The 27,684-nt window shown below is 38.1% G+C and overlaps 1 protein-coding gene across 3 annotated transcripts; it reads left to right on the forward strand.

Moving 5' to 3' along the window:
- Positions 1-84: 84 nt before the first annotated feature.
- Positions 85-27,684, forward strand: TRAK2 (trafficking kinesin protein 2). 3 transcript variants are annotated; one of them, XM_040604728.1, is made up of 17 exons: positions 85-239; positions 6,415-6,731; positions 7,706-7,900; positions 11,637-11,690; positions 12,461-12,531; positions 13,189-13,305; positions 15,123-15,332; positions 16,578-16,656; positions 18,405-18,535; positions 18,737-18,811; positions 19,492-19,629; positions 20,597-20,676; positions 21,352-21,555; positions 21,692-21,990; positions 22,331-22,609; positions 22,807-22,906; positions 23,521-27,684. In XM_040604728.1, exons 2-17 carry the CDS (start codon positions 6,695-6,697, stop codon positions 24,197-24,199), a joined length of 2,748 nt encoding a protein of 915 aa, XP_040460662.1. In that variant the 5' UTR covers positions 85-239; positions 6,415-6,694; the 3' UTR covers positions 24,200-27,684. The 3 variants fall into 3 exon arrangements, with proteins under 3 accessions (XP_040460662.1, XP_040460664.1, XP_040460663.1); XM_040604730.1 differs by having other exon boundaries at positions 23,605-27,684; XM_040604729.1 differs by lacking the exon at positions 11,637-11,690.

Genomic DNA, 27,684 nt, shown 5'->3' on the forward strand with positions numbered 1-27,684 from the left:
CCCGCCCCGCGCCCAGCCGCGGCGGCTGGCGGGGCCGCCCGCAGCAGGCGGCCCGGCGCATTGTGGGGCTGGCCCTGGCGGCCGCGCCGCCAGCCGGGGGCTGTAGTTCTGCGGCGGGAGCCGGGCGGAAGCCGCCGGGGTCCCTCCTCAGTCGCCGGTTTATGACACGCGGGGCTGTCGCCCGTCGGCCTCGGGTGGCAGCAGCGGAGAAGAGACGCGCTGGAGGGAGCGCGGGGCGGGTAAGAGGCGTTCGGTGCTGATTCGGGGTGGCTCTGTCGCCTCAGGGGCGGCTTAGCGAGCTCCTCCCTCTGCCCCGCCGTAACGCCTTCGGGGCCGCTTCCCGCCGAGGCGCGGCCCCCCCGCGGCTCCGCGGGCCCCGCCGTGCCCGGCCGCTGAGGTAGGGCGGGCGGCGGCGGGGCTTGAGGCAGGGCGCTGGGCCGGAGTTACAGTAACCTTCGGGCGCTCCGTGCGCGTGCTGAGGCTGCAGTGACGGGCGGGGGGCTGCTGTGACCTTCAGCCCGCCCGAGGGCTCCGCGCTGCGTCCGGGCTCGCCGGGAGGTCCGTGTCACCGCTCTTGGGCGGCGAAGCTCGATGGTGATGTTTTAGCCCTGGTCCTGACGTACGGATGTGGGTGCAAGGAGGGTTTGGCTTCTATCGACTTTTTGATCACATCGTTACGTCCTGATCGGCTGATCAAATTGTAATAGGGTCTCTGTCAGTAAATGTCTTATTCTGTCAGCTATCCTAGAGAAAAAGTGCTGTGTGGAGTTGCATCCTTGCACTTTTATTTCTTAAATGCAGTCTTCAGCTGTAGGCCGTTGCATGCATGTTCATTTTTTATGGTTATGTTTCAGAGTTGTTGACTGATTGTGAGAGTCTGATGCAAATACTAGTAAATAACTTTTCACACACCATTACAAGGCACGGTCATTTTTAGGCGTGCTTTCAGATACTCGTTATCTTTCAAAAGATGTATTTCTGAGTAAAAACAGGTAGACTTCTTTTTAATTACACTTCTAACGCTGAAGCTAAATTGAAAAAAAAGGAATTAATTTCCAGTACCTGACATTTGTCAATTCTCTAGTGATGGTGTCACCTATTAGAACTATATTGATTTGTCAAATTTGTCTTAGGAGTATCTGAAAATGGGGCTTAAAGAGTAGGGTGTTGGAAAATTACAGACTTTTCTGATGGTGGTTTGCCTCTAATAATGGGTTCGCTGCAAGGAATATTGTGTAGCAGGAGCACTGTCTCTCAGGAAGGATAAACGTGATCCACTGATTGGTTTTCTAAGAAGACAAACCCAGCATTTTCACACGCAAGTTTACAAAAGAGATAACAGATCCTTTTATCTAGTTAGTTTGCTAGTGATACTCTGGTGACTGAGTCATATGGATCAGTCTGGGTTATTTCAACGAATACAGAATTGTAACTTGAAATGCTGAGCACTGGCTGGGTTATTAAGTAACCTAAACCACTTCCTTGGGTGAATGCAGCTATGCATCAACTTTGAAAGCATTGGTGATTTCAGTGAACTTTAAATGTTACTTAAGTTCATTTCAAGTTTACTTTATAGAAACAACCTTCAATTTTAAAAGAAGCCGCTAATGACCTTTATAATGAAATATGAGCACAGCACTTGCCTGAAAAACATATACCACATTTTTGTAGTCTCTAACCAACAAATACTTAATGCATGATGATTCTTTTTTTCTCTGAAAAAAGAGATTGGCTCCCCTGGGATCATAACATTGCTATGTGTATACATTATTTCTTGCAGGTAGACTTTTCTTCTGAATAAAAGTAAACCTGCAAGAAGTAAAGTATACACGCAGTAATGTTGTGATAGTGCATTTACAGAAAAGAATTAGCAATTAATAAAACTGGATATGACTATTTTACGTAGGTAGCATTCATAGTTTTGGATGAAGTCAGGCTTCAGTTGAGCATATTCTGTTTTTACACTGTGTGCTAAAGGTGTCACAACCTCCAAGCATGTATGACTTCCCAAGAAATTTTAACTATCAAACTGTGGTATTCAACAGTACGTGTATATGCATATACATAAGGCTTATACATGTACTTATCAAGTAGTTTTGCCACTTGAAGAGTATCTGTATTATTAGAAATGACTGACATTGGGAGACAAGGATAAAAAATGAGTCTGGCCTGGCACAACTCTGGATAAATAGGATGAGGGAACTGTTGTGGCCCCTTGATACTCATTATCCTCAAAGAACTTTTCCCCAGCTCCCCCTCTGAAGCCTTTTACCCCCACCTCAAATCAAAAACAATCCAGGAGATGTGTATGGGGTTTTGTTTTGTTTTCTTAGAGTTCCTTTCTTATACCACACTATTTATGGTTGAAGGTCTGTTGCAAGTTTGCTTATGATTATTACACTCGTTATTAGGATTGTGCTGGCATAGTTTTTAATTTTTTTTTCCCTCTTACATGAGAGAAACACAAGCACTAAATAGGTTTCTGTAGGGATAGCAATGGCTGAAAACAACAGGTTAGGCACACAGCAAGAGTTAATTGTGACAAAGCTCATGTTCCAATAGTTGTTTTTCAGTATATAGTCCTTTGTCCTTCATCTCATCCTATATGGTGTTGAAGGATTTGGCTTCTGCCTCTGAACACTAGTCCCAGGAATGTTTTGGCAGCAATGCAACATGGTCGTGTTTGCTATAAGAATAGAACTGTTTCATTAACCTTGAAATGCAAAAATTGTTTATTGTTACTAGCTGGCTTGACACCATTCCTGTTTTAGTAATGAAAAAAGTACTGTGTTGATGACTTGATACCATTTTGTTTGGTTTGGTTTGGTTTTTTAATTGCATATTTACATAGCATAGAATTCAGTATCCCAGAATAATTGACTCATTCGGTTTGCTTCCTTTTGGAAAATGGATGTTGCCTTCTCCCTTAATCGAGTTAGAATCTTCTTTGTTGTTGAAATTTTGTTTGTGTTAATTGTGGCTTGATGTCTTGCATCCTGTAATTGTACAGAGGAGCAGATCTAGTTTAGTCTTTCCAAGTGCTTGTGAGGAGTCAACTGCTCTCAGCAAATGGGAACAGCAGGATATTTATGTTTGAGTTTGGATGTTGTCAAAATAGATGCTATTTTGACCAAAAAATTTTGGCTATATTTTTAACTTTTTGTACATAAAGAAACAAGCACATACATTTGCTTGTCTACAGTCTCCAGTTGTAAAAGCAACTTACCTCACCTTTCTGATAATTTGAAAATGAATTGGAGTTCTCTAGTGGTTGAATGTCTTCAGAATTACATTCTGAAATAAGATGGTACAACTGTCATTCTGTGTCTGTCTTGAGTTGTTCAAAGTGGTAGTCACAAAGATAAGACTATAATTTTTAATATTTTATAGCTATTTCAACTTCTCTGAGTCTTTACTTAATATTGCTTTTGCAAGTTAATCTTGGCTGAGATCTTCTGACTCACTGAAGGAAAAATTAATGAAATCTCCTGTCATGTGGTCAGGAGACCACATTTTTGTCTCTTTACTACCAAGATTAAATGCTATGTTGAAATATCTGTGGTTTAATGGAATATGTGGTTCCTATTGTTTAGTTTTTCTTTTTTTTAACCTGTACACTATGATATCCTACCACTTAGTAGGCAATTCATGTGTATTTCTCATAATGCTTTTAAAATGTTTTTCCAGCCCTTGGTGTTTTTGTTTTGGTTTGGTTTTTTTTTGTTGTTGTTGTTATGCTTTAATTTTTGTACAGTTTTCATTGGGAGTTTCGTCAGATTTTGTTATAACAATGGTGAACAATAAGACTGTTGCCTGCGTCATAAATGATAGCACTCCATGCTTTTAAAATACTTCTTGGCATGAATGGGCTCCAGCATTGCCTTTATTTTTGAGTTTCTTTTCCATTTTCCATGCACAGATGCTCTAGGAAACCTCAGAGCAACTTGGGTTCTGTGGGGCAGATGTAAAAGGCTTAGGACTAGTTCTCACCTCTACAAGGGGTCTTTTTCTTAAGTGTGCTATAGGTACTCCTGATTTTAGCCTACTGTTTCAAGCCACAGGATAGTTGCAATGTGAAACATGCATCATGGAGTAAAATTTAATTAGAGAGCACAGAAATAAACAGATTGAGGTAGGTTGGTATGTATGTAAAATCTCATCTGATATTTCCATTTCTCTTGAGCCTTCCTTGAAGAAAGCCTCCTGAGAGCACCACTTCTACACATAGGCCATTCTCCAGTATTTGAATTCTCCTTGGTTCTTCCATGTTCAGTTAACCTATTTGTAAAAGACTCAAACATCAATGGGAAATTGGCATATGAGGGAGTAGGGGGACAAAATGGGTAAGAAGTACATCTCTGTGGAATTAATATAGTAAGTTGACAGTGGAAATAATCTTTATAAGTTAAGATTAAAAATTATACCTGAGAAAGTTTTCTGGCTTCTGTTTTGGATATTTTTGTAGCATGGTTGTGTATTTTAAAGCCATATTGTAAATTTTATGGGCTTCATCTGAGTGTATTTAATTACAGTTGTAACTTGGAGAAGGAATCTGAACTTAGGAAATAGTTTTATACTTGCAGAGTAAAAGGGTCATGGAGTCACTTTCAGGGTGGTACTGCACAGTGGATTAGCTGGGTGAATTTCCAGAGAAGTTGCCTCATGGCACACTAAACTAAAGCCATAAGAAGCATCGGAAATGTGAGCATTAACTTTTATGGTGTTTGTTTATCTAGCAAACTTCTCAAAGGTTTTACAAATGAGATTGCTCTTTTAATTCAGTAGCTTGATGTTGGCCTGATGCTCTAGAAAACTTTGAGCCACATGATTTTTTTTTCCACCACCACACTGCCCTCCCCCCCCCCCCCCCCCTCGCTGAACTGAGATTGAACTGCAACAAATAGTGTTTTAGTGTTTCTGCTTTGCACTACTTAGAAGAGAGATTAAGTCCCGTTTTGAGAGGAAGTAGCATTCATTTTTGCAGTGTTAAAACTCAAAGAAAAAAGATTCAATCAGAACTGTGAAGAAACAGTCCTGTGCTGCAGAATTTTGTCTTGCTCTACAGTGACTCTTTTTATTACAAAGTAAAATCACCTTGCTCTGTGGATCTACAGCGTTCTTAAGTATCGTCTTCTGCTGTATTCAACTGTTTTAGAGGGTGTGAGTGTGTCTAGTTAGTGCTTTTCAGCAATCCATTTAAAAAACAGCCTCTTGAAAAAGATCACAAACTACTGTTGGAAACAGCTATACATTCAGATAGCAAATGTTTCTGAAATCTCAGTCTTACTGTTTTCAATAAGTGTCTGATATGAATAAGATTTAAAACTGGTAAGTAAAGTACATATTTAAAGAAATAAATGACAGTGTAAGAAGGTATTGCTTACAAGTGTGAGCTGACCTTAACTGAAGGAAGTTCTTTTTTGATCTCCTGCCAAAGTCTACAAGCAGATGAACTTGGCAAGCTCTAGGCTTTCTTCAGAAAGCTCCTGCACTGTCCTTTCTGGTCTTGTCAAATGAGAGGTTGCTACAGACAGAGAGACAAACTTGTGAGTGTTGTGCTTGGTGATGGGAGATCTTAGGGAAACTTTGAAGAGCAAATTTGAAATTAATGAAGATTTCAAGAGAATTTTGTGTTTACTGAGTATAGGAGGAGGGAAAATGAGACTTTTGTTCTCTTTGATTTCATATTTTTCTGTCATCTAGGGCTACTCTTGTATTTTGCATGGAAGACACTTGATCAGTCTTGGCAAGGGAACGGCAGAATTTTTGCTTTATTAAACTGTTCTGATAGGTTATCTCCATTAGTCATGGTAGTTTCATTTCTGGTTTAAATGAGTGCCTACTGAAGAGGAAACACAAATTTTGTCGTCGTCCACAAAGTAAATGTCTGATAGATCCAGTTTTTAATTAACAGACTTCTAAAGGGGAAGAAATTCAAGCAAACAGTCCTATAATTTTTTTTTTAACAATCAAAATGCTTAATATGACAGTTCTGAAATCCTGCCTTTAGTATGCATTGCTTTAGATAAATGTAGTACCCTGAAGAAAACTTCTGTGTAGTTGGAGCTACTGTCCTGTAGAGTAAAAGGAAAATGCCTCATTTCAGTGAATGAACCTGTCATACACTAAATGTTATATGGAAGAAGAGGAATGGTATAGACAAATAGGTAATTGACAAAGCTGATGCTGAAAGTGGAAAGTTATGTCTGCAGGGAAAATACATTTTTTTAATGCTACAGTTTACATGCAATTTGTAAACTGGGGGTTAAAATGTTTAGATTTTTTAGATAAATGGTAGTACAGGGAGAAAATTCAGACTGAAAGGGATGAAGTCATGTTAATTTACAGGTCTCATTTGAAAGATTGACATCTGTCACTGTGACAGCTTTGGCATTCTCTTTCTTTTATTTCTAGATGATGGCTGAGCTGAGAAGCCTGTGAAGCATGAAATGTCCTATAGATACTTCTACTGATCGGTAGTAGCCCAGATGAGATAATCATGTCCTAAGATGGCAACAGATCTGGAGTATGAACCGGTCTGCAGAAGTGAGTTGATGGCAGATTTGTTAGTATCTTGGTGGTTTGATGGCTCTCCCTTACTCTGTCTCTAAACCAAAGCCAAAGCAATAAAGGGACTGCACAATCTGACTACAGAATGCTATTTCCAAAGAAGTGAACTGAGAAGAAAGGACTCATGAATTTTGATCACAGGGGTTTGGAGAGCGTCTCTGGTAAGTTGAAGATTTGCCGTTACAAATCCTGAATGTATCAAACATGTTATAGAACACCAACCTGAAGACAATGTTAAGTTCCATGTTGTTTGTATTGCTTAGCTGGTACTACAGATGACCACAAATGGTGAGTCCTCTTAAGTAGCTTGTAAAATCATCTTCCAGTGTAAAATGTCATTTGTAAAATTCTCAATGTCAGTAATCAACATTGGCATTTTTTTCCACTGAAAGATACTGAAGATAGTCTTCTTTACAAATGTAGGAAAGATAATTGCCATATACCTTTGATATGCAGTATTCTAGCAACCTAGAATTAATGTTCCCTTTTTTTTGCAATAATTGTGAAAGAGATTAAGGCAGAGCATGACACAGGAAGAGCTCAACTTCCTTTCCAGGATTTTGAGTATTGTGTTTCTTAGGGTGTTTTCATATGGATGATAATGGAATTTCTATTTGTTCCCTGATTTCAAGCAGCGTTCAGTTGATTTTTGTGGTTTAACGTTATTTACATCTACATTCATTAATGGACAAAACAATAAACAGAAGTACAAGAAAAATGTCGATTTCCTTCAGAAAAGAGAAATGTAACTATGCTAACTAAAGCCAATGAAACCTTACAAAATCAATAGCTGGTAAAATGCAGGTCTGTGATTTAGCTCAATGAAGAGGAAAATTAAAAACTGAAACTCATTACTTATATCATATTGAAGAAGTCAGAGGGAGTCATGACTAGACCAGCTGTCTAGACCAGTTGTGGAGTCAGCTGGGGATCAGGAATTTACAAATATTACAGTGTAAATCAAATATTGGTTCAGTAAGTGTTCTGGTAATTTGTCCAGTACAGAATAATTCTTTTCAAATCTACTGAAGGTTTCTAAATTATTTTTAGTATATAGAATGTATATTACTGCAGCAAGATTAAATATGTTGTGTATAATAGTTATGGACTATTTGTGGCATTTACTCACTTTCAGATGTCTGCTCCAGCGAGGACCTTCCTGAGGTGGAGCTGGTGAGCATGCTAGAAGAACAGTTGCCAGATTACAAGTTACGAGTGGACTCTTTGTATCTGTATGAAAATCAAGATTGGATTCAGTCTGCTGCCTGCCATGGCCATCTTCCTGAAATCACTTCTCCAGTTCGTGACGAGGAGCCCTTCCGTTACATGAGTGAGTATATCTGGGTCTGGGATATATATTTTTTTCCAATTATTGAAGAGAAAACCTTAAATATAAAATTAATATTATAAAGCATTCACATTTGGAAAACTTTGGACAGGCGGAAGAAAAAGATGAGTTCAGGGGAAGTGCTTGTAGTTCAGCACTTCTAAGGGCTGATCTAGCATGTCCTATGGCGGCCTGTTCATTAGATATCACATAGAAATAAGAACGGGAACATGTGATAGTGGAAAAGAGACAGGAAACTAGGATTGTGCTAGATTAGATGTAATATGAGAGGTACAGAGCATGTGGCAACTCCTTTTCCAGGAACATTAATGACGCTGTCCTAACCTTTTGTGGCAATGTTGCTTTTGAAATGCAACATGGTTTCTTCTGAAGGTAGAAATGGGGTGAATGCCAGCCAGGTGGGTACTAGAACAGTGTTTATCACTGCCTTCCAGTTTTGAAAATACAGAGTAACTTATCCTTAAACCTAGCAGATCATAAGGAAGAAAACAGCTTCTGATCACATGAAGAAACATTTAATACGTTAAAAATCAAATTATTAGAAGGCTGCCAAAAGAACTGAACCCTAACTTGCCTGTAGTTTCAAGTGTTTTCATGTGAAAAGAGGAGAATGCATTGTAATCACTTCAGAGGAACAGGGAAGTTCTGTTTCCTCCATCTATTGGAACTATTGGAATAGACTACTTGTGAGAGTGAACTTGGTATTTACATACAGCCTTGGTATTTATAGATAATCTGTAATGATTACTTCTTTTTTTGTAATGCCACCTCTGAACGGGCTTTTTTGTTGTTGTGCTTTAAGCGTCCATCCAGGAGGTACGGCAAATGAATAAGTAAAAGTAAAATAATACCTCATGAGAATGCAGCACTTGACAATTTAAAGCAATCTTGTTATCAGTTCAGCTTGCAGACTTGGAACTCTTTAACTGTGGAAAGTATTTGGAAAGCCACTTAAAGTTTATTGCTTAGTCTGTTTCTGATAGTAATATTGCAAGCATAAATGATTTTTAGTTGAGTGGACACTTTTGTAGTTCACTGGCGGCAGTTGTGTAGTCAGTGGGGTGTGTCCATCCTCCTCAGTTTCAACTATATAGAGTGCTGGAAGGAACTTTACATCAAATGTGGCTCTGGTGAAGCTCTCTGGTAAACACCTGCAGTTCCAGTGTGATGAAGCACTGAGAGAAGGACCCTCAGTCAGTGTGAGCCTATAATTCCAAACTGCAATGAGAGGGAGGGGTTTTATCAGTGTTTTGATAAAGGCAGTCATGTGTTACCTGGCTGTCAAGGTGCTACAGAAAGTAGTGTCTTCCACTTTCACCAAGTGAGAAGTTCTTTTTAACTATAGAAAATGTCCTGTGAAAACATTAAACTGCTTGTGAGAGTTTTTTGAACAGTTACTATAGATGTTTTCTTGACAGCTCTCAAAAATGAGCTGTAACAATGACTGACATTAAGTTAAAAGATAACTTAGGCATAACATACAGAACTAACTCTGTTATTTAAGAGCACATTCATAACTGCTGAGTCATATAAACTCAAGATAAATATAGCTTATGTTTCTCCTAGAAATTGTCCAAAGAGATTTAATGTGGTAGTCGTCATATTAGGTTTTTTGCGCCTAGTAACTTAGAGGGATATATGGGGAAGGTCCCAGACAAAAACTGATATAAATCAAAATCTAGTTATAATCATTGCTGAATAGCTTGTTAGGTGAAATTTGTGCCTCTTTTTCTGTTGACTTGAATTGGGAATAATTGTGACAGCCACACTCTTGAAGTGTAACTTGGTTTTTTGTGTGTAGATCTTCTCCTTACTATGTATGTATGAAAACACTTTTATAACTTTCTCCTAAAGAGAACACTAAACTCATGGTCTGAGTGAATTTCCAGTTGACATCCAAGATAAAAAAATAAAAATTAACAACAGTTATTGCACTTGAGCTCCTCCTCTTTTTATGGCTGCTGCTGCCTGTTATTTGCCTATGTGGCTCTTAGGGACATGGTTTAGTGGTGGACTTGGCAGTGCTAGGTTAATGGTTGGACTTGATCTTAAGGGTCTTTTCCAACCTAAACAATTCTGTGATTCTATAGTTCTATTAGAAGATTTATCCAATGACCAGTTGAGTTCCCACTGGCAGTGTTTTCAGTGAGGTGGAAGAATGTTTTCTGCTTCAACTGTGGTAGTGTAAGAAGCCCTGAATTACAAGGCATTTGTCTTTAGAACGACTTTGTATGTGTGACTAAAGAGACATGGCACAACCTAACAAGAATATTAACCAAAATGAAGAGTTGCTTGCAGCTTTCACTTGGCAAGGTGAGTGAGGAGAGATTGCCCATGTGCATGTTCACAAGAGACAATTATGACAAACTATGTATAATTTTGATTCTGTACTGTAAGAAAATAACAGAAGTTGTATAGAGTGAATTTCAAAGCTGTCCTGTGATTTCATTTGTCAGAGTAAATGTATTTGGGTTCGATTTTTAAGAACCTACCTACATAAGTAACCTTGTATGTAATTAGTGTAAATCTTTATTGAGGTGACTTGCCACTGGATAGAAACTTTTTACTTGAAATCGCCTGTTGGGAACAGTTACCACAGGAGAGCTGGTTATAATGTTCTGCCTATAATGGCTGAAACGTATATATGTGCGTATTTTCCAAATATTAGTAAGCCTGATGAGTTTGCTGTCCTCTCTTGGCAACCAAGCGGTGCAGTAAAATTGACCTCCCAAATGTGTGTTATGCTACTGATAGATGAGTACTTTAAACTTTGTGAAGAATTCCTATTTTTGCCCTGCTTAGAAATACAATTAGTAAATGGCACTGCTATAACTTCAAAGCTTCTAAATACTTGAAGAGCATGCGTTGGGTTTTTATGCCTGCTGATCTACCTGATAAAAACATTTGATTTTTTAGATTTTCTGTTAAGCCCTTAGAGAAACAGTTCAGTAAACTTCTTTTCTTCTATATTGTTCTTTCTGTTCTCCTGTCCTTCAAGACTGCAAGAAAGTTTCTTTCTATACTAAAATGCAACTTTTTTTCTAGTGTAGCCATAATGTTATGTTTTAAAAGGTTAAATATGGACATTATGTATGTAAAGGTCATTCATAGCTTATATAACATATGTAAATAAAGTTAGTGTGCACTTGAGCTTGGCACTTCACTATCTTGTAACTAATTGTGCAATCCTCAACAAGAACAAAGAAAAAACCCAATACCACTGTGTATTCAGAGTATAAATATGATTTAAACAAGTTAGAAGTGCCAAGGAAATCTTCAGAAATAGAATTAGACCAAATCCATAGTAATCTCATTTTGCAGTGCAGTGATGATGGAATTGGTTTCAAAACAGGTTAACTTTGACCTTCAGTTGAAGCAGATTCTTTTATATTTCTTAAATTTATATTGCTGCCTTCTTTACTTTCATGGTTCTAATTCCATAAAGCAAATATAGCAAATGTCTGTTGAACTTGGACAAGCACAAATATCCATTACCTGCAAGTGAGATGTGTAATTCTGCTCTTGAAGGGAATCATATTTAAGTGATTCTTTAAAATTTCTAAGGAAGTTTTAATAGTGTAAAAAGTATGTTTACACATCCATTTTTTTTCTTCTGGTGGTGGTAGGTGCATGTAAAAAATCACCTGTTTTCTTACATTTTAATTCTTTCTTCTTTTTGTTCCTTTTCCCCTGTGTCTTTCATTTTCTATAACTCGAGCTCTTATTGAACTTCCTTCCTCCTCTTTGGCTGGATCTCACAAATTTGCACAAGGTAATTAAGATTTCTTTTTTACTAGCATCTTCTGTTTCTTAGGACAAGAACTAGAGCAGACCAGTGCTTTGTGTTTTAGCACTGTGTTTTGTTCAGAGTTGTTGCAAATTCTTCATGCTTTGTTTTTTCTTGACTCAGTCCTGTCTTTCAAATCCTGCTTGTCTTCAGTTTTTTACAAACTCTTCAAAGGTCAAAATCACTCAGTCAGTAAGATAAGATTTACTGCTACATCTAAATTGCAGACATATGTTATCCTATTTCTTTTTAACTGTTCCCAAGATGATCAAGCACTTAATAAACATGTTTTCGTCACTAGTCTCTGGGGTCTCCATACTTCCTGTGTATAGCTGTCACACTAATGGGAGTTTTGTTTCAAGGGTAAAGTCTGCATTTTTGTTCAGCTGTATTTGGATATGCTCCAGTATATTCTTCCCTCTCTTCCCAGCAGGCTGGATAATTTAATAGCGTGGCTGTATTAAAAAAGAGATTTTCCTCCTTTTCTAAATTTGAAGGATATGTGAGCAGCTCAAGTTTTAGCTCATATTGCTGAAAGCTGTGAATGTTCAGTACCTCATTGTATCAGTCTACCAAATGAGTATTGTTTCTATTATATTTCTGAAGTTAAGATGTGTTTTCATAGCCTCTACCAGTTTTATAAACTAAGTATTGTATTTGTATATAAAAACATTCTCTTGAGTTTTACCTCTCTCCCTTCCCAGCAGTCTTGTGGTACTTAAGCTACTTCAGTAAGTATGTTTTTCTCTTTTCAGTTCTTGGCACAGATAATGTGGAGCAGAAGACCTACAGTGATGCTGACATGGTCAAACATCTGTTAGCTGAGGTATGCTCGTGTCTGCAATGCTATGTTACTGCATTTGAGGGCATGTATTTGAGGAAGGGCTTTATTCAGCTGCTGGAAATTTTGGTTCAGTTATCTTCAGGAGCTGCTTATCAAACACATGGGTAATGAGTGCCCATTTGGTTGCACTGTCTGAGACACAAAATTTAGCAAAACTATGGGCGCCCATGGAACCAGGGAGTGTGAGAAAATCTGCTTCCTTTTGCTTTCCTGTTGCTCCTTTGGTTCTACCTTCTCAAAACTATCCATGTTGAGCAGTCTGTTCTGGGGAAAGTGTCACCTCAGAGACCACAGGCCTAAGTATATGTGACTGCTTGTAGGATTCAGCAGAGCCCATATAACTTCTCCAGTACTCAGCATAAAACGCAAAACTGTCCCCAGGTTTGATGCTTTCCTGTCCCCCTGTTACCACAAATGCTCTGGAAGAGAATGCGCTATATCAAGAAACACATGTACGGATGTGTTCCGGATCCAGATGATGAAGCAGTAATCATTGATCTCACTATGTTGATCCATCTGAGAGTGAAGGGGGATGTCAAAACAGTGTTGCATTAAACAGTAACTAGGAAAATCTAGTACTACTCTGAATTTAAACCTTATCTGATCAAAAGTAGACATTTGTTCTCATTTTGTGAGCAGAAAGATCGGGACCTGGAACTGGCAGCCCGAATTGGACAAGCCCTCCTTAAGCGAAACCATCTGTTGACAGAACAGAATGAAGCACTAGAAGAACAGTTAGGACAAACTCTAGATCGAGTGAGTGATTTCCCCCACCACCCTTTCTTCCTTTCTTTTTTTTTTTCTTTCTTTCTTTAATTTTTTTTATGATGATGGTAAGAGGATTAATAGAAATACATTATTTCATTCTGAAAGCAGGTGATTGCTGCTCTCAAACTATGAAGTATAATTAGACGTCATTCTCCTAATTGTCATTGTTCAATCAGCTTTCTTACTCTGAGAATGGACTATGAAGACTGCATATTGTAATTACTGAGAAATTATGAGAATGCTAGGTATTACTATGATATATGTACAACAGCCTTGCATTTTAAAGTGTTTGTTTTGACCATCAGTCTGATACCCTGCCATTAAACTAAGAATCTAATAATCTAAGTCAGAATAAGTAGTTGGTATCTGACATGACCTGCTATATAATGACTCACAGGTGAGAAAACCGCAATAAAATGTTTAATGGGGTGTTTACGCTTAGAATAAATAAATAAAATTTAATGAAAACTGAATTCTGCTGAAGATCTTCACTCCATCTATTCCTCTAAGCACAGATTCTTGATCTAATCTTTTTCTTTCTTAAAAAAGAATTAAATAGTTGACAAACAGTAAAGTATCCTGGATTTTTTTAACCCTGTCATCAACAGATGTAGTCTAAGTTACAGTGAAATGGATTCAGCTGCCTGTATAAAACAGTATGCTGGTAATAAAAAAAATAATTAGCTGTAGGACAGGAGAAATTTATGTATTCATATAAAAATTAAAATACGCAAAATAGAGTTTATCTAGATGAGATCTGTCTGTTCTGCTGTTTTTTATTTGTCCTACTGTTCATATTATATATACATTGGTGTCCTGGTTTCAGCTGTGTTAGTTTTCTTAGTAGCTAGTACAGTGCTGTGTTTTGGCTCTGATATGAGAACAAAGTTGATAGCACACCAATGTTTTTTGTTGTTGCTGGGTGATGCTTATACTAAATCAAGGACTTTTCAGTTCCTTGGGCCCTGCCAGCCAGAGGGCTGAAGGGGCACAGGAAATTGGGAGGGGACACGGCCAGGACAGGTGACCCAAGCTAGCCAAGGAGGTATTCCATACCATATGACATCATGCTGAGTATATAAACTGGTGGAAGAAGAAGGAAGGGTTGGACATTTGGCATTATGGCGTCTGTCTTCCTGAGTAACTGTTACGTGATGGGGCCCTGCTGTCCTGGGGATGGCCGAACACCTGCCTGCCCATGGGAAGCAGTGAATAATTCCTTGCTTTGCTTTGCTTGCATGCACAGCTTTTGCTTTACCTATTAAATTGTTCTTATCTCAACCCTTGAGCTTTACATTCCTTTCTGATTCTCTTCCCCATCCCTCTGGGTGAGGGGGAGTGAGCAAGCGGCTGCGTGGTGCTTGGTTGCCAGCTGGGGTTAAACCACAACAATTGGGGGGGTACAAGTCTATACATGTAAATAGATGTCTGTCAGTCCTTTTCTCCAGGAAGTTACAATTCAGAAAAATGTTCATAATAAAATGTAAACATGTATCAAAGCAGCTGGAAAATTATTTTGAAGTAAACAATTAAAGAAGTAGGTTCTGTTGTCCGTTCTCACATTATCTTGAATTTTCAGTCTCCCTCACAGTGTTAAAATTATGATTGTTGTGAACTTCCTATAAAAAGCGGTAGAGGTTGAATCTTCTGTGCAAACGTAAATAAATGAATCATGACCTGCGAGCTATTTTTTAATCTCATTTTAGACTGGAACAGTGATGTTCCAAGAGGCTACATAAATAATACATTGTAATATTGTATAGCTAAAATACATTTCATGAGCTGATGATCTTCTTTTGTCATAGGTTAACCAGCTGCAGCATGAACTGTCAAAGAAGGATGACCTGCTTCGTATTGTTTCAATTGCTTCTGAGGAGAGTGAAACAGATTCCAGCTGTTCCACACCTCTTCGTTTCAATGAGCCTTTCAATGTATCACATGATCTGCTGCAGCTGGATGTCTTGCAAGATAAACTCAGAGAGCTGGAGGAGGAGAACCTTGCCCTCCGATCAAAGGTATATCCGACTTACAGTTATATACCACATATGCTGGATATGAAATAAATCAGGATGGTTGAAAAATCCAGCATCTGGGTTTCTCTTGAAGCATATAGCTATTTTGTATCACTGTATACAAATCATACCCAAATGCTTTCCCTCTACCTCCCACATCCTTTTGTTTCCTCCGCTACTCTTCATTATCTCCAGAGTCCTCTGGTAGTCCTTCCTCAGTTTCAGTATGGTATGTGAAAGAATGTGGGAACACAGGTAAGCACCCAGCAAAAGAAGCTTGAGGGCCTGGTGGATCCAAGTAGTGTGACCTGTTTTGATACAAGTCTGACTGCAATTAGCAATAGTATTCTGGGGATTACATTGTGTTGCCATTACATTTTTGTCAGTCTATATTAAATAGTGAGGGTTAATAAGCTTCTAATCAAATTCTTTTAAAGACATGCTTAGTTTTGACAATGTTATTAGTCTCTGTATTTTAAATGGTCTCTCTTGTGTATAAAACATGCCTGTATTCAGGCAATTGTAGTGAGCCTGTATTTTCTTTTTTAATTTTTATTTTCATGTGACAGCATTATGTAAAGAAATGTGTTTGCCTGCACTTGTGTAGCTGTACTTCTACTTGCTTGGATAATCTTTAAACCCATTTACTAAGTCTTAGGGTGAGTCAGTCACTTAATGGCAAACAGTCCTGAATATAGACTTAACTGTGCAAAGTTTAATATTGTCATCCTCACAGTTGAAACAGAAGTAGGAATCTGGTATGCTCAATGTTGTTTAGACCTGTTGTACTCTATGTCTGGCCCAGAAAATTTACAGTCTAAATAGGCTGGTTGGGGAGTATGGAGGAAAGCTGTTCTACTGAGAGCTTTTCAGTGTCACCAAAGATTTGGCTGACATAATTCAATTTTCAAGATTTCTTTTCCTTAAGAAGTTTTGAAGAAAATGCAGTTGCTTACTTCTGGTTACTGTGTTGGTCTACTTTACCTAACAATTACATATTTTTGCAACAGTTTTTTATTAGAGGTGAGAGATCAGGTTTTGTTCATGTGTCTTTCACTCAAAAGACCTGTAAAATTCAGGGAAAGATTTGGTGGTGAAAAAACGGTTAGGAAGAATGGCCAGATGCATAGAAATTGTAAAGATGGATAGAGGGGATGCTTCAGTTGCAAGAATTTCGGAAATAAAAAATCGTAGCATTAATAGATGTCTAGATAAACTGAAATTGGAATACCAATAATTTTCTTGAAGGCTTGCCACCTGAAGACAGAAACCATTACATATGAAGAGAAGGAACAGCAGCTGGTCAATGACTGTGTCAAAGAGCTCCGTGAGTATTCAGGCTGTATCTTGCAATGGCAAAATGGTATTTGAAATACCTGGTGCCTATACCTTTTTAGTTACCCCTGAATCAAAAAAATAAGCATCAGTAATTTATGCCAATTATTCAAGTCTTGCTTTTTACCCAAGCGCAAAATTGCTTCTGTATTTGATCAGGTTTCACTCTGGCATTCAACTTCAGGCACGTGTACTGTGTTTAGAGAGGGAAAATGAACACAAAATCTAATGTTTATAAACCACCTAAACTGAAGCCTACAGACACCAGAAAATCAACAAAATATACTTCTTGTACAGAGTTTTCAGCATGCTTAACACTGAAATACATCAGTGCATAGACTCTTAAATGCCCATTCTAGATTACTATGTATCTATGAAGACTTTATTTTTAATATATATATTAGGAAACAAAGAATTTATAAATTGGCAAGTGTTTTGTCTAGAATAGTATTTGCTTTGGGGACGGCTTATTTGCAAAAAGTTGCAGCTACTCTTATGCAAATTCATGTTAAGTATTCCGAAACAGTAAGGAACAATCCTGTTATTTTGTGTGTGTGGCAATTGTGTAACCTGGTGGTACAAATTTTTTATCTGTAGTCATTTGATGTCTGCTGCTTCCTTTGTGCATAATAACCTTAAGCTTGTATTTTAAGGTATTTTTTTCTATACAACCACCATAGAGAAGACTGGGTTGCTGCTTGATTTTTCTTATTCCAGATGACCATAAAAATACTCTGAATTGATACTTAGTTGTTAATTTACTCTGTTCCCTCTGAGAAAATATACATCCTTTGCAAATAGAAGTTATGCCATATAAGCTCTCCTATCTTCCTTCAATGAGAATGTCTGTGAGTTCTGTTTTGTTCAATCCGATAACATACACAGGCATGCTAGGTAATTCAGACTCACAGAAAGAATCTTCACCCAAAGGATATCTAGTCTACAGCTTTAAAATGTGTGTCTTCAGGAAAAAGGTATCTGTCTGTGAGCTTAAGTGTCCACAGGCCCATGCCATAGGCAGGACCTTGTTCTGCAGAACATCTGTTGAGGTACAATAACCACTAAATTTGTAGCGTGACCTTTATGCAAGATTGATCAGATTTTATTACTCTGCTCTGCTTTCAGGGCAAGTATACAAGCAGGACTAACTGCATAAAAATATTTCAGATTTTTGAGCTGCCTTGTCACCACACTTGAAGTGCTTGCTTAAAGAAAAGAAGAAACTGGGAATTGTATGCAGTGGTTCTTTGGGGAATCGATAGTGACCAGAATCAAGAGCTAAACAGGTGTATGCTTGACAAGGTCTGACAAAATGCCTTTGCTTACAGAGAACGGTAGTTAATAACAAGATCAATTCAGAGCCTGACTTCTTCAGCGTATTCCCAAACTGGCCTTGGTCATTTGAAATTGTTTATAGCAGCTTGCCTTGGATTTTATTGTGATCATTTCACATACTTGTGTTATGTATTTCAGGTTCTGCGCACTTAGCTCTTAATATGTTACACCTGTTTGAAGTTCACTCTCTCTCTCCTCCTCCTCACCCCCATTTATGTTTTCATTATGAATGTTCTAAGACACCTACTTCTATGAACTACTAATTGATTTCCTAACAGTATTGGTAATTTTGAAGATTGTTGTTGACTTTCACTGATCTTTTCTGGGTTTTGTGTTTGATTTGGTTTGCTTTTTTGCTGTGTGTTGGGGAAAAGCTCTCTGCTAAGTTCCTTTTATGTTTTGTAGGGCAAACAAATGCTCAAATTTCCAGAATAACAGAGGAGTTGTCAGAGAAGAGTGAGGAGCTGGTTCGCTACCAGGAAGAGATCTCATCCCTCTTGTCTCAGATTGTTGATCTTCAACATAAACTCAAAGAAGTAAGGGAATGATGATGAAGAGTGTACGTGCGCATGTGTGTGCGCGTGTGTGCATGCCAGTGCTTACAGCAGATAAAAATTGACTTGCAAACCAGGGAGTTACACTGCAAGAGATTGGCTGTTTCGGGAAAGTATGGCAGAGGATCAACTCTCTCAGGGAAATCGGCTGAAAAAATGATGAGCACCTTTTTGTGCTTTCAGCACGTGATTGAAAAGGAGGAGCTGAAACTTCACTTACAAGCTTCCAAAGATGCTCAGAGACAACTGACAGCAGAGGTACTTAAGGCTCCCATATATGTATGTGTGTGTGTATATATACATTTTTAGGTAGCTGTTTGGAATAGAATGTAAGAGAAAGAAAACTAATAGAGAATGGGAACTATTGCTTTTTAATTATACAGCACTTTTGATTTTTCCTTATGGTAGGGGTCATATGATTGGACGGAAAGAATAATTATTTTTATCAAAGTTTACACAAATGTTTTTGTAGTTCACAGGAGTATGAAAGGCAAGAAAGGTGTTCCAGGGAGAGAGGTCTTACTATTCTTAGTAGTTAAGAGACAGAGTGTTTTAGTGTGAATATTACTGATTATATCAACAATACTGTAGTTCATCAGATGTTAAGGAAGTTCTCTTTTTTTTTTGTTTTTTTTTTTCTTCTTCTTTTGCATCAGCAGTTACTGTACTTGCAGAGTTTTTTGATGTATTTTCCTTTGGATTTTATTATACATTTTCCACTTTCAAGTCTTAATTTGGACTTCGTGCTTCACCATTAAAAATGGTGTGGGTGCCATGCTAACTATTGCCCATTCCAGGTGCTGGCATGTGTCATGCAGCTGGAAAAATATTTGTGTTGAATCAGTTGATACAGGTTTCTGTAGGAGTGAATTCAGTTTCATTCTGTCTTATCTTTAAAGCTTACTGGTATCACACGGTGGCCTCTTTTTCTCTTTCAGCTACATGAGTTGCAAGATCGGAATGCGGAGTGTCTAGGGATGTTGCACGAATCGCAAGAAGAAGTGAAGTTGTTGCGCAGCAGAGCCAGCTCTATTGCTTGTCTCTGCCACCGCCAGTCATGTGGAGCATTTCCAGTGGTAATAAATACCACTAGCTTGGCATACACCTACTGACACATATGGCCTGTGGCAGCATACAATTATACGAGTAAAACAGCCAGTACAAGAGCCGCAGCAGTAACTATTTTGTAGTAGGCAAAGGAGCTGATTTAATGGGTTTTCAGCTCTTTAATGTGTACAGTTTTGAGAATTTAATGTATTGGGAAACTAACCATGCACTTGACATATTGTGATACTAAAATTATTTTTCCTTTTTATATGCCTTTTCTGTTAAATAAGTCAATTGGCATGTTCTACAGTTAGTGCTCAGTTGTGCTATTATATTGTTCAATGTCAATATGAATTGTATAACTTGACAGTGTTTCTTTAAGAAACAAAGCGTCTTTTCAAGAGTTCAGAGAGTTTTGGGTTTTTTTCCCTGTATGTAGTTTATGATGTAATTTTATGTCCTTATCTTGTGAGATTAAATTATAAGCATCATCAGAAATGCATGACTTTAGCCTAATTGCCAGAGGTGACTAAAACAACGGAAAAGGGTTAAAGGCATTTATTTTATTTTTATTATTATTATTAGTGTCAGATATATTCTGATTACTCTCTGTACTGTATTTCTGGGCTGTGCTGGGAATTTGTCAGGTTTTGGTTGGTTCTGTGTATGCAGAATCCTTCATGCTCATTTGGCCTTGTAAGAAGTGCTTTTACAATTGTAGCTTAACTTCAGGAATCAACATTGTGTGCCAAGAAAAAGCAGATGTTGCTAATGAAAACTGAACCCATACTAGTTATATGTAGGTGTAGTTATGGTGGAAAATTGCCCCTCATGCACTTCCTTCAGAGACCAAAGGGTTTGTCTGAAACATATTGATGCTGGGGAAATGTGGAGATTTTTTGAGTAATTTTTTTAGAGATATTTTCTGCTAAAATTGTTTAGGAAAAAGACTTGAATCTAATTTAGTAACTCTTCTGGTTTCTGTTTTTCCTCTAGGATTCCCTTGCAGCAGAAATTGAAGGGACAATGCGGAAGGAATTGAGTCAGGGTGATGAATCTGTTCTCTTCAAGCAAAAGTATGTTTTCAGATCTCTATGCGCTATTTCAAGATTTTTTCATATGCTTGTATTAAGTAAGGTGAAACTGATTTCTGGAAGTCTATAAATGTGAATGTTCCCTCATTTCTATATAACTTAATAAAAAAAGCTTTGTAGTATTTGGTAATCTTTGCAACTTTGGAACCTACTATTCTTACTTGATTCTGTGAGTAAGTTGGGAATTTGCTAAAAGGATGTTATTTCATTCTTTAATTGATGAGATTTTTTAAATGCAAGTTCTCTGATGGACAGCGCTAGTTTTATCCCCTTTAATGCTTACAGAAAAATTCTCAGGGAAATGAAATTATAGCTGAAAGACTGAAATCAGTTTCCAAAGCCCTGAAAGTCCTGTTCCTAGATCTTTTACTTTTGAGCAAAAAGTAACAAATTAAATATATACTTCTGAAAGCATATTAAATAAACAAAATATATGGTCCTGAATGTTCTCAAGTGGTTATCAATAGAGGTTCAGGTTTTTCGGGTTGAAGTAAGTGGTAGTTCTGATATTTAATGGAACACAAGTGTCTTAGGCAATCCTGGTTTTCTGGGCTTAAATCTTTTTAGTCAGGTCTCTGCTGACTTTTTGAAGTCTGTTGTTGAGAGCTTTTTCAAAATGCTTCTGAAACTACATTTGCTTGCTTATCTTTTCTGCAGGTGTCAACAGAAACGAGTATTTGACACTGTCAAGGTTGCTAATGTCACTCGTGGACGTTCCTCTTCCTTTCCTGCCCCATTGCCGATTCCTGGATCTAATCGGTCAAGTGTAGTTATGACAGCAAAGCCCTTCCAGTCTGGTGTATACCAGTTGGAGAGTCACACGCAGATGACCCAGAGGAGCAGCTCTGAGAATAATTTAAAGTAGGAAACACAGCCTGCTATCTTCTTTCTAAACTAACTGATGCAAAACTAAATCCAGACTGGATCTCTGCTGTGTAGGAGAGAAGTAGTTAATTTAATGGCCTTAATATCTGTTGTTATTTGATGTTTCTCACAGAGGCACTCATAATCCTGGCCAGCCAGGAACCCCTGGAGACAATGACTTAGTCACAGCTCTGCACAGGCTCTCCCTTCGTCGTCAGAACTACCTGAGTGAGAAGCAGTTCTTTGAGGAGGAATGGGAGCGAAAAATGCATTTGCTGGCTGAGCAGAAGAAAGGGACTAGTGGCTGTAGTACACCAACAGAAAGCTGTTTTTCCCTGGGTACAAACTCAGAATTCACTGATCTCTCTGCCAGCTCTAGTAATCTGCGTGTCCTCCTACCAGAAAAATTGCAAATTGTCAAACCCATTGAAGGTATGAGGGTGATCTTCCTTCTCTCATCAGCAGAAAAAGATTTTACGTTAATTTGCCAGCTAAATCACTGTCAGTGTATGTATAGCTAGGTATGATATGCAGTCGGAGGAAATAGTAGTATTTGGCAGGCTACGTGCCAGCCAGCTCATCGGTATCACTTTCTACTTGGCTTTCTTATTTGGCGCTAAGTGTTAGGCTTTTTCATGGCATTGCCATCCAAGCGTGTCATGTATCATGGTGTCGGCACCACTTGGCTGGATTTGTTTTGATTATGAATTTTTGTAACTCAATACAATAGTAGGTAGTGGCTCTCTGAGACTCTTCTCTTTGTTCACACCAGGATCTCAGACCCTTTTTCACTGGCAGCAGCTTGCTCGCCCCAACCTAGGCACCATTCTTGACCCAAGACCAGGTGTTGTTACGAAAGGTTTTACCCCTCTCTCTGATGATACTGTGTACCACATCTCTGACTTGGAGGAGGATGATGAGGAAGAAAGTGAAGGAGGTATAACATTTCAAGTGCAAAAGTCCTTCCTGGAGGAAAAGAAAAGTACAGTGGCAAAGCCAGTGGCAGGGATTTTCCTGCCACCTGTTACTTCAGCAGCAGTACCAGTCACTGGTAAGAAGCATGATTAGTGTTTTTTCTTCTTTTTATTTTGCAGTCTTTTTCTCAATGGAAAGTATTTGGCCTTGCAACAGTGCTGTCTTTGCTCTTTACCACTGTTGATTTATTTTATTTATTTATTTAAGTAATTATAAACTTTGATTAGTTCTTTTTTTGTCTTTATTTTTACCCCCAATGGACGTAAATTGCAGCCTCAAATCCAGGGAAGTGTCTGTCTTCCACAAATTCCACATTTACCTTCACTACCTGTAGGATCCTTCACCCATCTGATGTCACTCAAGTTACTCCCAGGTATGGTGACTGCTGACATCCTACATGATGCTCCATAGGAATAAACAGTTGCTTTCTGGCTTCTGATATATCGACCAGTTTTAAAAAATACCAAGGCAGCTAGGCAACACACAGGATGTTACTCATACAAATAGTTGTAGTTGCAAAGAGGAAACTTGAAATTCTCTAGAGTGAGACTTAAAACACGTTAGTGTAAGTTAAAGGAAGTAAATTTGTACTCTTAAATATATACAAGTATGAAAAATATACAAATGCCTTGTATAATATACCTATTACATAAACAAAATAATTCTATGATAATTTTTTCCCCTGAATCTATCATAAGCTTTTAAACTAAGTTATTACTGGACATCTATGTTGATATTCTATCTAATATGGTATAAATGACCACAGAAGGTAAGTTCATTGGTACTTACAGTAAAACCTCTCTGTCAGCCTAGTATAACTTCTAAACATTTTGCAGAATTCTGAATCTACTAAAGCTGAAACTGTCACAGCTAATAGCAATAGTTCATTTTTTCTTGAGCTTTCTGTATAATAAAAGGCAAATGCAGAGAAGATGTAAAGATGTCTAATGTGTACATTTTCTCTGTTTAATTTTTATTTTATTTCAGCTCTGTGGGTGCCACATTTTCACTTGGAAGTACTGGCAGCAGTATTGGAAACCCAATAGCGAATTCTTCATCCATTTCTTACAGGCTTAGTATTGGCGAATTTCTCACCAACAGAAGAGACTCCACCACTACTTTCAGCAGCACAAGCAGTCTGGCTAAACTTTTGCAAGAACGGGGCATCTCTGCCAAGGTTTACGATAGCCCAGTATTAGAAAAACTGCCTTTGCTACAGCCCACTCGAACTCTCCCCATTCCTTCTACTCCACCAAATTCTCCCTTGCATTCACCTTGTCCTTCCCCTCCGCTGTTTGAGCCCCGAGTGCATCACTCAGAAAATTTCCTGGCTTCTCGACCAGCGGAGACATTCTTGCAAGAAATGTATGGCCTAAAGCCCTCCCGTAACACTCCAGATGTAGGCCAGCTCAAGATGAACCTAGTGGACAGACTGAAGAGGCTGGGTATTGCCAGGGTGATCAAGCCCCCTGAGACACAGCACTACAGCAAGAATCAGGGGCCGGAGGTTAGCCTGCAGAGGCAGGAATCAACTGTGTTTCTAAATGCAGGTAGCAACTTAATGGCAGGACTGAGAAGAAACCAGAGTCTTCCAGCCATGATTGGAGCTTTGGGAGCTCCAGTTTGCACACAGTCATCAAAAATGGATATCCTAAAGGAAGACTGACTGGTCTGAAAAATTATTGACTTCTAGCATAGTAAATAATACATGAGGGATAAACATCCAGTACAGGCATGGCTAGATGTGCTACAGAAGAGTTGGAGAAGGCATGTGCATGTTAAAGATGTGGGGGAGAGAAGCATTGGGATCAGGGAGAAAAAGAACATTGCTTGGATTAGAGGAAGAAGGCTTTTGTGGAAGATAAGAAAGAAGAAACCAAAGCTTAGTTTTGAGACCCCTTTCAGCATCTGTCTTAACTTAAGCAAAACTAAAAGAACATGATAGACATTCTCAGTAGTTTAACCTTTTAAACAACATGTGTAAAACTGTCTTGCAGGTGCTGTTCTATTTTTTTCCACCATATGACCATAGTATTTTACTAGTTGTTAGAAGTCAGGCTGTATCGTTTACTTATAATATTAAAATAACAGTCAGTCTGACCAACATTATTGGTCCAAGTTTCTCTCTGTAGCAAACAAAACTTGGATTTTATTTTTTAAATTCATTTATTTTCCATTTCAGAAACTATGCTTTAAACTCATCTTCACTTAGAGGCAGTGGAGAGAACCTTTAGCTCTAAGTAAGAAAACAATACTTCTGTTCATGAACACAGAAACTGGTGGTCAGGATTTATATTTTGAAAGAGTGCAATTGTGCTAGTGAGATATTAACAGAAGTTAATTTATTTCCAGACTTTCTGAAGTACACAGAGGAAGATGTAATGAGTAAGAATTAAGAAGCAGGAAAGTATGTATTAGGGTGAAAACTTCAAGCTAAGAAATCTTTCCAAAGTGTGCTGTGCATCTTTTTAAATGAGGGTATTTTTTGCGCGCACGCACACACATACAAAATCTCAGGCACATTACAGCGTTTTAAAAGGAAATAATACCTAGGTGCTTGATTTAGGGTTTCTTTTTATTTGATGTGAGCGGATAGTACTTACTTCAGGACAAGTATCAGAAATTCGGTAACCTGACTCTTCTCTTGATAGGTAGACATTATGTATATTTGAGAGTTCTGCAGTAAACTTCATGCCTTTCAGTCAGTTGTTTCCGAGTTTAGGGAGGATTCCATTTAAAAGATTCCATGAAGAGCAAAATTTACCAGTCTACATTTAGAAACAGGAATATGAAAGCTAGTGTTCTTCGTAGCATTGTAATGAACATCAATCAATTTTGTCTACATTGAAATCCTGTGTTTTGATGAAGGAGAGTGGTTCTGAACCTGAGTCTGAACAAAGCCGAGGCAGACTTTCTGTCTCAAAAGAGAAGTCGATTTTAGAAATCTGATTTGTGAGGGGTAATAATCAAAATATTACTGCCCATGCTGCTTTTTTGATTCCTTCCTATCCAAAGTTCCAGTCATAACTGAATAACTTACAGTAGATTTGTAGTGTAACTTAAAGAAGAAAGTTTTCCCAGAATTCCTGAGGAATGGGTTTTCACTAGTGACCTGATAATCTTTATGTAATTTTTCACTGTACCTATCAACACTTAAAAATTCTTCTAAAATTTAGTTTCCATACATTTGAAAATTGTCATAAAGTTTGGTTTCCATACAGTTAGATAAAACAGTCAAAGTTTACCTTGTCTGTTAGTGTTTGTGGGACATAACTGATACCTGTCTGGGTGCATGGTGTGAAGCATCAGTAGAATCACGCTGATTTGCATTTGCTGTAAGGCACATCCACCATAATCAGCACTCTTGTTGCTGCAGGGTTGCGTGGAGTAGGGCAGTAAAAGAAAGCTTCTTAACCTGGTTTATAGGAAATTTGTAATGTGGCCTTTCAGCTTTTATAGTTCTATAGATCTTGTGATGACTCTTTGATACAACAGTCTTTTTTTTGTAAAAGGAAAAGGGGTAACCACTTCAAACTTGCACAGGGATTCTTAGCAGAAACTTGCCTGTCAGCAGCGCACAGAAATATTCAGGAACTCCTGGAGTTGCCTTTTGCTCTCTAAGCAAAATCTTACGTAAAAGGTGAATTTTATTTAAAATACCATATACGGGTTAATTTTGTTTTTTAAATGAAAAATATTTAATTTCTTCATGTAAATATTTATGTTTGTATGTACTTAGCTGTGCCATGGGGTCCTGTGTAGCTGTATAAGGTAAGAGTGAAAGGCATGGAGGGAGGCAACTTTGCTCTCCAGTGAACTAAGATGGGTATGTCTGCAGTGTATTTGTAACTTCTAGAGAAACAACAGGAATGAGTTCACAAAAAATTAGACAGTTTGGTCTCAACAGAGAAGTGCATACAGAAGAGAATGTGTCAAAATTATGTCCATTTTATGTATGTTTATTATAGGGATACATGTAAGTTACGGATACATTTTTGAAGTATGTTTTTCTAACACTGTTCTAACACTTTTTCTAACCAGCTTCATTAGATAACTGTAGCCATTGGATCATTCTGTGTGTTGTCAGCAGAAGGCGGCAAATCGGCTAAATCAGAATTCCTTTGGCAGACCAGGTTTCAGTTAAAATTAATCTAAAAGCACATTAACTGAATGCATGTTTCTCTTTGTGATGTTTCCATATTCCATAGGCCAACAACTTAAACTGGTTCAGTTCAAACAACACTGTGGATATGTTGAGAGGTTGGTTGGTTTGTTTGTTTTCTGTAGGATGATGTACCATCTACACAAGACAAGAAGAAAATGGAAGGCTGTATACCACTGTGTTTATGCATTTATCCAGTTGGTTGATGCTGTGGTGCAGTGTTGAAATTCTGTCATGTGTTTATACCTTTGGATGGTCACACACATGTTGTATACCTATACCTAGCTTGCAGCAACAGGGAAAATTGGTACTTCCAAGTTTACTGTTTTGTGCCAAAACCTTGAAGATAAACTTTTTTTGAGTAACATACATGTTTCTGAGAACATATTGAAAGTTGCCATCATTCTAGGAATTGATTTGGCTTCTGTTGCCTCCCAGAAGAGAGGAGACAAACTTGCATGCATAAGGTAGTTGAGAATGTGCACAAGATCTTTTGATCCTGCACAAGTGTGATTTGGTTGAGTGGGAGGTAGAACTAGAAAGAACAGAGAACTGGATTTCAGAAAGGTTCTGTTATCTTGTGGTTCAAGACAAAAACAAATGCTAGAAAGAAAGGACTTACCTATGCTTGTGAAAGTTACAAGAGACAGAAATAAATTCCTGTTATTTGGTATCTTGGTGTCATGTAAATACCTTCATTTAGATTGGCTTAAACCAAACACAAATTTAAAGCTTTCTAGTTCCACAGGATTTGATAAACTCAGTGATGCCTGCATGCTCAAAGTACCTGTGATCAAAGTTAACAGCAGCAGAAAGGGAAGCAGAATATTGTGTTTGGGCCTCATTTAGCTGTTACACGAGGGAATTACAATGTTTGAATGGTCTGGGAATTTCATGTTATTTTTTTCATCTGCTTTTTGCACTTACTGTTGTTTCATAGTGAAATGTAAATTTGATAATAAATATGTATAACATGCCATTTTTCAGTA

This window comes from Falco naumanni, chromosome 8 (genome assembly GCF_017639655.2).
Source record: "Falco naumanni isolate bFalNau1 chromosome 8, bFalNau1.pat, whole genome shotgun sequence".
Classification (NCBI taxonomy): Eukaryota; Metazoa; Chordata; class Aves; order Falconiformes; family Falconidae; genus Falco; species Falco naumanni.

What these genes read in the sequence shown, in the direction of transcription:
- TRAK2 (XM_040604728.1), top strand. Translation starts at nt 6,695, where the DNA reads ATGAATTTTGATCACAGGGGTTTGGAGAGCGTCTCTG. An exon ending in TAGGACAAACTCTAGATCGA is followed by an intron (nt 13,306 to 15,122) that starts GTGAGTGATTTC and finishes CTTTTGTCATAG; the next exon opens with GTTAACCAGCTGCAGCATGA. An exon ending in TTCAACATAAACTCAAAGAA is followed by an intron (nt 18,536 to 18,736) that starts GTAAGGGAATGA and finishes TTGTGCTTTCAG; the next exon opens with CACGTGATTGAAAAGGAGGA.